Here is an 11,145-nt window from a genome sequence, read left to right as displayed (position 1 = left end):
GCGCCCTCCCTGGACAATGGCCGGGCCTCCCGCTTCTCGCCCTCGCCTTCCTCCCCCGGATCGCAGCCAGGACCTGCCTAGGAGCTCAGTGGCTCGGTGGCCGGCAACGCCCCCACCCCCAGCCCGCGGCGTTCCCTAGCGGTACCCCCGGGAGGTCAAGCCCGGGGCGCCCGGACGCCGCCGCCCGTTCTCCCTACACGGGCTTACGCCCCACGCAGGCCGAGGCCCGGACACACTGCCTCCCGGCGGAGTACGCGGGATCCCACCGCGGAGTTTTCCGCGAGATTGTGTGGGTGGTTGGATGCCCCTGAGGGGCACCAACTCCAGCTTTTTTCAGTGTTTTTAAAAAAAGGTTAGTATAATGCACGAAGCAGACTACTCCTCCACCCCGCACATTCACGTAAATATAAGCATCCTAAACCACGGACCTAGGCTTGATCTCTGACTTTCTTTCACTCTCCCAAGGTTAATTAAGTTCCCTTCCACGAGCTCCTCGCCTATTCATTATTCTCTTCCTCTGACCTAGGGCGTCAATATGATCAGGCCTGTGACTCTGCCTGTCCTGTTTTCCTATTTTTGCATTTAATGCTGGGACCCAGCTGCCCCCAGATTACCATCAAAACTCGCAGCAAAGACCAGAGGGGTGAGATGGTCTCATTGCTCCAACCTAAGGCTCCTTTTTTCTGAGTCTTCTACCAGACAATGCCAGCCTCTGCATTCCCAGGACCCACATTCTGGAAACCAGTCTTTTTAAAAAAATAGTCATCTCTAGCTTCACTAAGCCCCAAAGTGCCTAGAATGACAGTTTTGAAACTCAGAGATCTAGAAGAAGATTCCAGTCCACAGCTATTATCGCTGTGGTCAACTGTACAAAAGAAAAACTTCGCTCAGTGCACCAGGACACTAACAATAGGACTTAGTGCATTCTTACACTTTAGCGGGGATTTGTATCCATACTCTGTCCAACCAGAATAAGAAAAATGAAGTCCGACTTCAACTAAATGCAGCCTTGTTTCCCCCAGTGATGGAAACCCAGCCCTAAATCTTGGACACATCACCATAAAGTAGCTGAGGATACTCTTCCCCTGCACCTGTGCACAGGTGTGTGGGGGTGCTCTTGGCCCCTCCTTCTGCTTCTCAGACTGTGCCCCAGAAGATAAGAAAGAGAAAGGACTGTGGCAAGAACTTAATCTCAGTACTATCTCTAAAAGCTTTGGAGTGAAGGAGGTTTCTGTTTAAATTACTTTTATCTATTAAAAAGTTGTCATTTCCTCCTGCTTTAGGGCAAGGGATAAGGGTGGGAAACACCTTCAGGCTTCATTGTTAGGAAGTCATTGAATGTTAGTCCTTTGAAAAGGAAATTTCAGAAAGGTAACTAAGAGCCACCAATCCCCTCAAGTTGTGTCCCTGCTATTTCAGTATAAACAAGCTGTATTAATGCCAAATAGAATTTGCCTTGTACACTGATGGAATGTGTCCTTTATGCTGTCTCCCCTGTAAGGCCTCATACTCACCACTCAAAATTTAGCAGACTTTCTTTGATAAATTACTCAATGTAATCCTTGAAATAGCTAGACTGCCTGCGTGATATGGTTTTAGAAGTCTTCAAGCCATGCCTGTCTATAAAATATTCACTTGTGGACTACAAAAGAGGGGGTCACTTTTAATGATGAGATTGAGAACATGAGAAAAGGAGAAACAGAATATCCACAAATTCAAATAATTTCATTTTACAATACTGAACTTAGAACATTACATCTTACTGGTTTACACAGTAGTAAAGGTAAAATAGAATCATCCGTATGTGAGACATGGACAAACACAGATTTGGCAAGAATATGAAGAATGGGCGTTTCAACTTTCAGAAAACTTTTCCTTCTTCAAAACCGTTTATGACATGGAGACGGACGCACATTTAGAAACTTGTAAAATGTATATATAGACAATAACATATAAATCTATGTGGAAATTTTTTAATTGGGAAGACATTGTGCTGCATAATTAAAGATATTAATTTCTGTTCTTTTTAAAAGTAAATGTTTATTGTGTCTCACAAGAACTGGCAGCTTGGAAATGCATTTTCCTTGCTTCTTACAAATGCATCTCTAAGCCTGTAAGTCTTCAAGCTCTAAGGAGGTTTTCATTAAAGGAGCCAGCTGCCTCTTTGTGTGGATTGGTTGTTTAAAGCTGAAGCTCTAAAGTGGAAACCTCAGTTTTGACATTCTGTAGGCCCTTAGCAAAGAAGTTCCATTTAAATGTGGGGAAGCTCTCAAACAACTCCTGGATACTAGCAGAAGAGCAGAAAGTACAGGAATACAATGACTGGAATAAGGGAGAAAGGAGAATAAGAGAAGGGACTTGGAATCCTCCTCCAAGGTGGATATATTAAAAAGAAAATCCCAGTAGGTAATTTTACCCAAGTTTAAACCAGCTGCCACCTTGGAAGAAAATTCCCTTTGTTTCCTGATTTCCATTATCATAAAACTATTAAAACATCAATAAGAAATAAATTAAGATCTATCAAATGAATAAATACCATCTCACCTCTATCTTAATAAGTGCATCCTTTCAGCTCAATGTTTAGGAGTGATTATGGCGGTTTTTCTGCCAAGACTTGGTATGGAGCAATACAATAAATGATATTTTACACATGGTGTGTTTACTAGATGAAGTTAAAATCTAGTTCAAATTAGAGTGTACAGGTTGATATCATTAGTGTTACTCATGTGAAGACTTTGGGAGATTCTGGTCAAGGTGCTGGGCACTACTAAGACCCAGGTCTGGCTCACGCTTTTGAGAAGTGTGACAATGTGGGGATAAATATCCTTTTGGTTTAGCTCGGATTCTGAGTTATTTTCTCTCCAAGCAGTGCAGTAGGAAGTCCGCACCAATTCCTCAGACCAGTCCAGGTCAGGATACCGACTCAGCTGAGCCCTTGCTGAGACCTAGAGGAAGGGGATGGGCTGGTGAGGTTGCTCAGGACGCCTGGAGCTTGTTCTCGTGAAAGGGGCCCGGGGGACCCAGCAGTCAGCCAAGGAGGCTGCGAGGCCGGCGTGAACCGCTTGCTCAGCCATTGTCCTAGCCAGTGATCTCGGGGAACTGTACTGGAGTGAGGGAGATATCAAGACACCTTGTCAGTTCAAAGCATTTTAGGTTTGTTTGAAATCCTCTCCACGTCAACGTAAGCAGCCTCTGTATTCGAACAGTGCTTTGAACAGTGAAAGGGAATGAGTTGAATCAAAACCTGGAGGTGTCTCCCCGAGACACTTTCAACGTGCTTTTATGAGGGTGGAGAAATGCAGGGAGACGCGTGGACTCTGCTCCGGTGGTGTCAGCCGCAAAGAAAGGCGCCCACGACGGTGGGAGGAAAGGAAGGGAGGACCAAAAACCCCTCATCGGGGGTCTAAAACCTCTGAGGTTCCTGGAGCCCCAGGAAGGGGCTTCGCCGGGAGGCAGACTGGAAGCCGAGGTACCCAGGACCCGGCGTTCGCGCCAACCGGGCCTCCGGCGACAGGCGGAGAGGCGGGGGTGGCGCGGGGGGAGGTGGTACCCAGAGACACTGTGCGCGCCCAGCCCAGCCCGCCCGGTGATTGGCCAGGCTGCGGGGGTGGGGGTGGGGTGCAGAGGCTGAGGCTCAGGGGTAGGGCAGTGCTTTGTGTACTCCCGGGGATTTATTGGGTGCATTAATCGAGTAGAACCACCCAGCTTACCCTGTTGGGAATGTTTCGGCTCCGTTGCCTGCCAGCGAAATGAAGCGAAGGTGGGGGGAAGGGGTGGAGTGGAGACCTGGGACGTCAGCATGGGCTGAATCTCCGAGCAGTCATCGTCAGTGAAGTCCCGCTGCAGACAGGAAGTTTGGATGTACACATGCAGCCTATTCTTGTTCCCCCACCCAAAACCCCAGCGCCCAAAGCCTGAAACTGGGGGAAGGGAGGCAGAAGGAGAGGAGGGTTTGGGTTGGGGGGAATTTTAAACTGACTCCGAGTCTGGCCGCCTTGGTTCCCTCGGAGATTGGAAACCTTTTTCTTCCCTCGAGTGTTTCACCCCCACCGGCTGCAAAGGGCCTTGTCCCTTGAGAAATGAGAAATCAAATCCAGAGAAAAGCAGACACCTGCCCCGGAAGGGGGAGGGGGCGAGCTTTTCAGCATCCGGACGCGGCCCTTCCCGGCGGCTGGATCCATCCATCTGTGGGAGCTCCGAGTTGTCCCAGCCGAGCGGTTGGGGAGGAGGACAGCCGGCGGCCGGGGGTAGCGGGGCGGGGGGTGGGGGGGTGGGGTGGGGGTGGAGGTGATGAAAAGAGGCGCGGCGGGTTGGGCCAGGACGTGGCTGGCGAGTGGCCCGTGCGCTCCCAAAGCCCCAGGAGAACCAGGCGCCCAGCGCTGGGGACACGGAGGCGCTGCTGAGGGAGGCGGTCCTGCCCTCCACCCAGCCCCTTCACTCCCGGTCGAGCAGCCGCGGGCGCCAGCGGCCGAGTCTGCGCGCTTCCAGGCTTGGACTTTTTCATTTTTTCCTAGCCGGGCAAAGTTACGGGATTCCTAGCAGCCCCCAGGCGCGCGGCCAGAGTGGCTCCGCGCTTGCGCGAGAACCCAGCGCCAGAAGGTGTGTATCCTCGCCTCGCCGCGCGGGTGCGCGCGTGGGGAGATGCAGGTCCGTTCGGTTGGCGGCCTGTGGGCTCGCCCCTCCCCTAACCATTTCTCTCTCTCTCCCCCACACTCACGCTCATAAACACAGGGCACGTGGAAATTCTCCGCCAAAGCGCCTTGCCCGGGCGAGTGCTCAACTCGGTGATTTATAAACAGCTCAGCCACTCCCCAAAGACCTCCGCTCCTCGTTAGTCATGATGAATTCTCCGGCCCGTTCCACTTTGCTGTCTAGATTAAGATGCTCGGAGGCCCCAAAGTGCTCCCCTTGAGCGTTGATTTGGCTTCCCTCACAAACTCACGATCGCCGGCAACGCCAGCACTAAAGGCAACGACGGAGGGTCGGAGGGCGGAGGGTGAGAGGTGGGGACGCAATTCACTTTCCCTGTGGTTGTGTTTTTACCCCCCCCCCCACCCACCCACGCCACCCCCTTCCAGGGCAGCAACTTCTGATTCGTTTTGCAGTATTCGCGCGGTACACTCGAGCGTGCGTGGTTGCTCCGCTGCTACAGCACCGGCCTGCGCCGGATCCTCCTACCCTTGCTAGCAGGCTCCGAAAGCGGCGGCAGGCACCTGCTCCGGGTGGCTGCGGCGCTGACGGCGCGACGCGCTCGTGCTGGGTAGAACCGTACTGCCGGTGCAGGGTCCCGCAGTCTCGCTCCGGAGTTCTCTGCTGAAGGCTAAGCAGACAGCTTCGCCAGTGAGCGCCTGGAAGCTGAGTTAGACCACCCCACCCGCTGGCGTCCGCCGAAGTTTAGGATTCGGAAGATTCCCCTAGTACAGCCCATTTTCCTTCACTCGCTCTTCCTCTCTTTCGAAGCAGCTAACGGAAAAAGTTGCATCCAAAAGCTCAAGGAACACGGAAAGCGCTCACGCAGTCGAAGCCGCCCTTGGTGCCTCCCTGCCCCTTACCCAGAGGCCGAACACCCCCTTGACAGCGCTCCTTGTCACAAAGAGAAGGTCTACTCGAGTAGGATCCTAGTTTTCCCTAAATCCAAACCTGTGCGCGCCCCCAGTGTTTGAATGTGTCAGAGACTTTTAGAGTTTTGTTTTGTTTTCAGTCCAGACCGCTGCGCTGTTAGAACAGGCAACTCCTCCGCTCCTGAACAAGTAGTCTCTTACAAAACCGAGGCGCCGGTGGAGCCTGCCTTTAATGGGGTCCTCACTCCGAGGTGCTGGAAGACCATCCGGTCTGGAACCTAAAAGGAGGAGATCTGGCGCTAGCGGGGTGGGGAGAGGCGAATAAAAGCACCTTTGGGGAGGCAAAAGTGTCACACCTGGAGCAAGAAGCACATGGGCACTGAAATTCTAATAGTTGGGGAAAGGAGACTTCAACGTGTGTGTGTGTGAGGGGGGGTGTAGCCTGACTTCTGGCTCTAGGTATGAGACGTTGGGGTGTATGTGTGTATGTGTGTCCCAAGGTGAATAAAAGTCGGACTCCCCCTGGATTGTGGGGACTCAGCCTTTCTCTTCCTCTTTCTTCACTCCTTCTCCCGCCCTATTGGGAGGAGAAGGTGGACCGACACCCCGCCCCCCCACCGCCACCCAAGTCTTGCAAGTGGCTGTGGTCGACAGAGGGCCGGGGCGCCCCCGCCCCCCGCCACTTCTCCGCCCGGACCGCCAGGCGCGTCTGCTTGGGAGACAGATGGGGGGCGGGCCCATCCTAGAGGGTCGGAGGAGGCCGGGGGTGGGGGAGAAGGGGAGGTGAGAACTCCGAGAATCTGAATGGGGCCGGGGTGGAGGGGGGTGGGGATCAGAGAACAGCTAAAAGGACTCCGCGCCCGGGGTGGGGGGGGGGGAGCGGAGGAGGGGGCATCTCTGCGCCAATCAGTGGCGCCGGCCTGGGAGGTTGCTAGCGGTATCCACGTAAATCAAAGGGCGCGGAGCCAATGGGAGGGGGTGGAGGGGGCGGGGCCCAGGCGCGTGCCGCTGCGAGCTGGCGCTGCCAAGAGAGCGGGAGAGAGCTGGAGAGAGCAGGGAGAGGGGGGAGCGCTGAGCTAGTCGGAGAGTGAGCGAGAGCAAGGAGGGAGAGGAGGAGAAAGAGAGCGAGGGCGGGCGGGCGGGAGGCGGCGGCGGCGGCAGTAATAGCAGGAGCAGCCACAGAAGGCGTCGGAGCGGGCGTCGGAGCTGCCTGCTGGCTGGGAGAGAGAGAGAGGAGAGAGACGGAAAGCGAGCGAGGAGAGGAGCCCGAGGCGAAAAAGTAACTGTCAAATGCGCGGCTCCTTTAACCGGAGCGCTCAGTCCGGCTCCGAGAGTCATGGCGACCGCAGCGTCTAACCACTACAGCCTGCTCACCTCCAGCGCCTCCATCGTGCACACCGAGCCGCCGGGCGGCATGCAGCAGGGCGCGGGGGGCTACCGCGAGGCGCAGAGCCTGGTGCAGGGCGACTACGGCGCGCTGCAGAGCAACGGGCACCCGCTCAGCCACGCTCACCAGTGGATCACCGCGCTGTCCCACGGCGGCGGCGGCGGGGGCGGTGGCGGCGGCGGCGGGGGCGGGGGTGGCGGCGGGGGCGGCGGCGACGGCTCCCCCTGGTCCACCAGCCCCCTGGGCCAGCCGGACATCAAGCCCTCGGTGGTGGTACAGCAGGGGGGCCGAGGCGACGAGCTGCACGGGCCGGGTACCCTGCAGCAGCAGCAGCAGCAGCAACAACAACAGCAGCAGCAGCAGCAGCAACAGCAGCAGCAGCGGCCACCGCATCTGGTGCACCACGCCGCCAACCACCACCCGGGGCCCGGGGCATGGCGGAGCGCAGCGGCTGCGGCGCACCTTCCGCCCTCCATGGGAGCGTCCAACGGCGGCTTGCTCTACTCGCAGCCCAGCTTCACCGTGAACGGCATGCTGGGCGCCGGCGGGCAGCCGGCGGGGCTGCACCACCACGGCCTGCGGGACGCGCACGACGAACCGCACCACGCGGACCACCACCCGCACCCGCACTCGCACGCGCACCAGCAGCCACCGCCCCCGCCGCCCCCTCAGGGCCCGCCTGGCCACCCGGGCGCGCACCACGACCCGCACTCGGATGAGGACACGCCGACCTCGGATGACCTGGAGCAGTTTGCCAAGCAGTTCAAGCAGCGGCGGATCAAACTGGGATTTACCCAAGCGGACGTGGGGCTGGCGCTGGGCACCCTGTACGGCAACGTGTTCTCGCAGACCACCATCTGCAGGTTTGAGGCCCTGCAGCTGAGCTTCAAGAACATGTGCAAGCTGAAGCCTTTGTTGAACAAGTGGTTGGAGGAGGCGGACTCGTCCTCGGGCAGCCCCACGAGCATAGACAAGATCGCAGCGCAGGGGCGCAAGAGGAAAAAGCGGACCTCCATCGAGGTGAGCGTCAAGGGGGCTCTGGAGAGCCATTTCCTCAAATGCCCCAAGCCCTCGGCCCAGGAGATCACCTCCCTCGCGGACAGCTTACAGCTGGAGAAGGAGGTGGTGAGAGTTTGGTTTTGTAACAGGAGACAGAAAGAGAAAAGGATGACCCCTCCCGGAGGGACTCTGCCGGGCGCCGAGGATGTGTACGGGGGGAGTAGGGACACGCCACCACACCATGGGGTGCAGACACCCGTCCAGTGAACTCGAGCGGGAGGGGGAGGGGCAGAGCGCGGGGCTCCCCCTCCCCTTTGGTCCGCGGCCCTTTCCCGACCCCCTTGTTCCCTCTCTAACTTCTGATTGTTATTTTCTTTTTAATTATTATTTCCCCGTCCCTTAAAAAGAAAAAAAAATAATAATAAGGAAAACAACTAAGGCACTGGACTATCCTTTAAACGGTAGCAGGTGTAATGATGTTTTGACCTTTACAGACTAGTACCCAGGCAATGGAGTGGAGTGTCTCCTAGAGAGAGTGAGCAGAGTATGTGTGTGTGTGTGTGTGTGTGTGTGTGTGTGTGTGTGTGTGTGAGAGAGAGAGAGAGAGAGAGAGAGAAAGAGAAAGAGAGAGATGGCGAACACTGAGTTAAATACCTGGCAAAACTAAATAAATTACCAAAAAGAAAAAATTCCACCAAACCGTAGTAAATACAAAACACAGCTCCTGATGCTCGGTGTTGGCACATGCTGCTGTGTTTATTCAATGTGGATCCCCATCAGGAAAGAGGGAAAAATACACACGTTCTTTGATGTAGGCAAAACTTAACCACATAAATTTGCACTGCAGGAAAATTGAAGTTTACATGAACAAAGTCACGAGCATGTTTTTTCTTTCTCCCACCGTTAATTTTGAAATTGCCGGGTTGGGTTTGGTTTGATTTCTGGGAGAGAGTTGAAGCCAGCTTTTGGCCACTCTCCATTTCTAATGCTCTTGTGTTGCCCCTCCTTATTCCTACTGTTTGTGAACTTTGGTTACCTTCAGATCCCATCTCCTTACATTAGGATAACGTTTATTTGCTCCTTTTACCAAAGCAAACCCGATCGTCTTCATACAAAATAAACAATTCTCTGCTTTCAGGAAATGGGCATGTTCTACCCGCTTTATCCAAGGCAAGAATCCTGTTTGGAATACAAAAATGAAAGTGAAGCATTGGTTTCGGTGACCAGCCACAAAGTAAACTTCATTTTCAGGCAGTGTTTCTGGGGGAGGTTGTGGAGGGGAGAAAAAGCGAAATCGATAGTGAGTGACTGATTGCTTCATTTTATCAGGCGGGGCCCATTGTGAAAGAGCTCAGAGGAAATGCCGAGGTTAAATATATTTTCAGAGTTGTCCAACAGAAGGAAAGTGGCACCTTGAAAGGAACAAGGGAAATATATATCTTCAGACACCACCGCTCAGTTGTTTGCCTTCAGTTTTAATAACTTAATTATGAGGAATTATTTGTGCTGACAGCAGCAGTTAAACTTTGTTCCTCTAATAGCTTTTTTTTTTTTTAACATAAAATAATCTGGGAACTTAATGGTGTATGCATAGACTATGATTCTTAGCACACAAAATACCCACATGCCTACAGAGAATATCTCCACTCTAGGCTGACTTTTGTCTTCACTAGCTCATTTGTTTATCAAATCATATATAAGGTCCCACACCCTATTCGTATGTAATTTATTACAGAACATACCAGTTTGACTTGGACAGCTTTCCCCCCTCTTTTACTAAAGAAGCCAAATGAAGTATAGGAAAACAATGTTATTTTCAATCCTTCCTACTCTCCCTTTGTTAACAGTTTTAAGTGCGTTTTTTTTTTTTTTTTTTTTTTTTGACCTTATCTTGATGGAAAACGGTTGACTCCCTTAACAAAAGACTCTACTGAGAAGTTTAAGTGGGGGGAAAAAAAAAAAAAAACTTGTAACTTTACTGAAAATAAATACCATTAAACTGTGATCAGTTAAAATATTAAATAATAATCAGCACAAAAGGGCGCTAAAAGGGAAAATACTTTGTATTCACCTTAAAAGTTTGGGGCTTTTTTTCCTGGTTAGGTCTTAGACAAATTTTTATTTTAAAAAATTAAATTCTCACTACCAGAAAATGATGGTTCAGCATCAAATTAGCATTGCAATTAGTAGTTAAGGTTTTAGGAACTATGCTTTATATTGTCTTTTCAAACACCTGTGATTGTTTCATTTTCAGTGTTTTTGCAAGATAAATGATGGCTTATAAATGGGCATATTTATTTGCCTGTATTTCATTTCCCCCAGTGAAGGTCTCAAGGAGATGGGCATGGAGCTCCTTGGGGGTGCATCATGCCGCCTGTTCCTGAGGTGTGGGAACTGGCCTTTAGAGAAGCAATCCAGAGCAGGGCATAGAGCCAATGGTAAAGGGAGGAAATGAATTTTCAAATTCTTATTACCAAGTGGGTAAGGTCAGAAGCTGGAGTTCAGGGGATGTGTCTGTAGCCTCTAACTCTCATAGGTTTACTAAGATGAAAGTTACCACTGAACCTTACCACTATGTATATATGTTTAATATCTGTCTTTTGAAATGCAGAAATAGTTTAAATGTTTCTTTGTCTATTTTCTTTTTTTTAAATGCTACCCAGGGAAATATTTTCATATCATTTTTAAGTGGCCTGCCTCAATGTATATTTATTTCTTTTAAAGCAAAAAGGTTCTGGAAACTGTTTTTCTGTAGCTTTAAATGAGTAGGTAAGCAAAATCTATATGGGATGTAATTTTTTTTTGTTCAGTCTCTTTAAAAATACTTTGTTTTGGTACATTTGGTTGTGCTTGTGGGGAAAATAAAAACGCAGAGATCCTTATATATTTATGTTAAAGTAATATTTTATTATCTACATAAAACAGAAATGCACAATACCTTCGTAGTTTGTTCTAATTATTGAAATATCTTTATTTTATTTTAAAAATAGTGCCAAGTTTTAAGGGGGGAAAACCCTAGACCTTATACTGACTGAGTTGAGTTGTGTGTAAACACTTCCCTTCCTTTATACTTCATAAAGTTTTGGAATAAATTTTATGCATATACTGCCAGATTTCATGTTTATAACTTTCAGGAGCTTTTTTTTTTTTTTAAGAGCAATTACTCTTCTGGTTCACTTTTCTTTGCAAAAACTATCG

The 11,145-nt window shown here is 51.2% G+C and overlaps 1 protein-coding gene across 1 annotated transcript; it reads left to right on the top strand.

Annotated features, from left to right (window-relative positions):
- The first annotated feature begins 6,754 nt into the window (after positions 1-6,754).
- Positions 6,755-8,363, top strand: POU3F2 (POU class 3 homeobox 2). Its single transcript, NM_001080348.1, is given in 1 exon segment — positions 6,755-8,363. A coding segment is annotated over 1 exon segment (1,317 nt). The 5' UTR covers positions 6,755-6,897; the 3' UTR covers positions 8,215-8,363.
- The last annotated feature ends 2,782 nt before the right edge of the window (positions 8,364-11,145 follow it).

Source organism: Bos taurus, chromosome 9, assembly GCF_002263795.3.
Source record: "Bos taurus isolate L1 Dominette 01449 registration number 42190680 breed Hereford chromosome 9, ARS-UCD2.0, whole genome shotgun sequence".
NCBI lineage: Eukaryota > Metazoa > Chordata > Mammalia > Artiodactyla > Bovidae > Bos > Bos taurus.
This window is presented reverse-complemented; position numbering and strand designations above follow the sequence as displayed.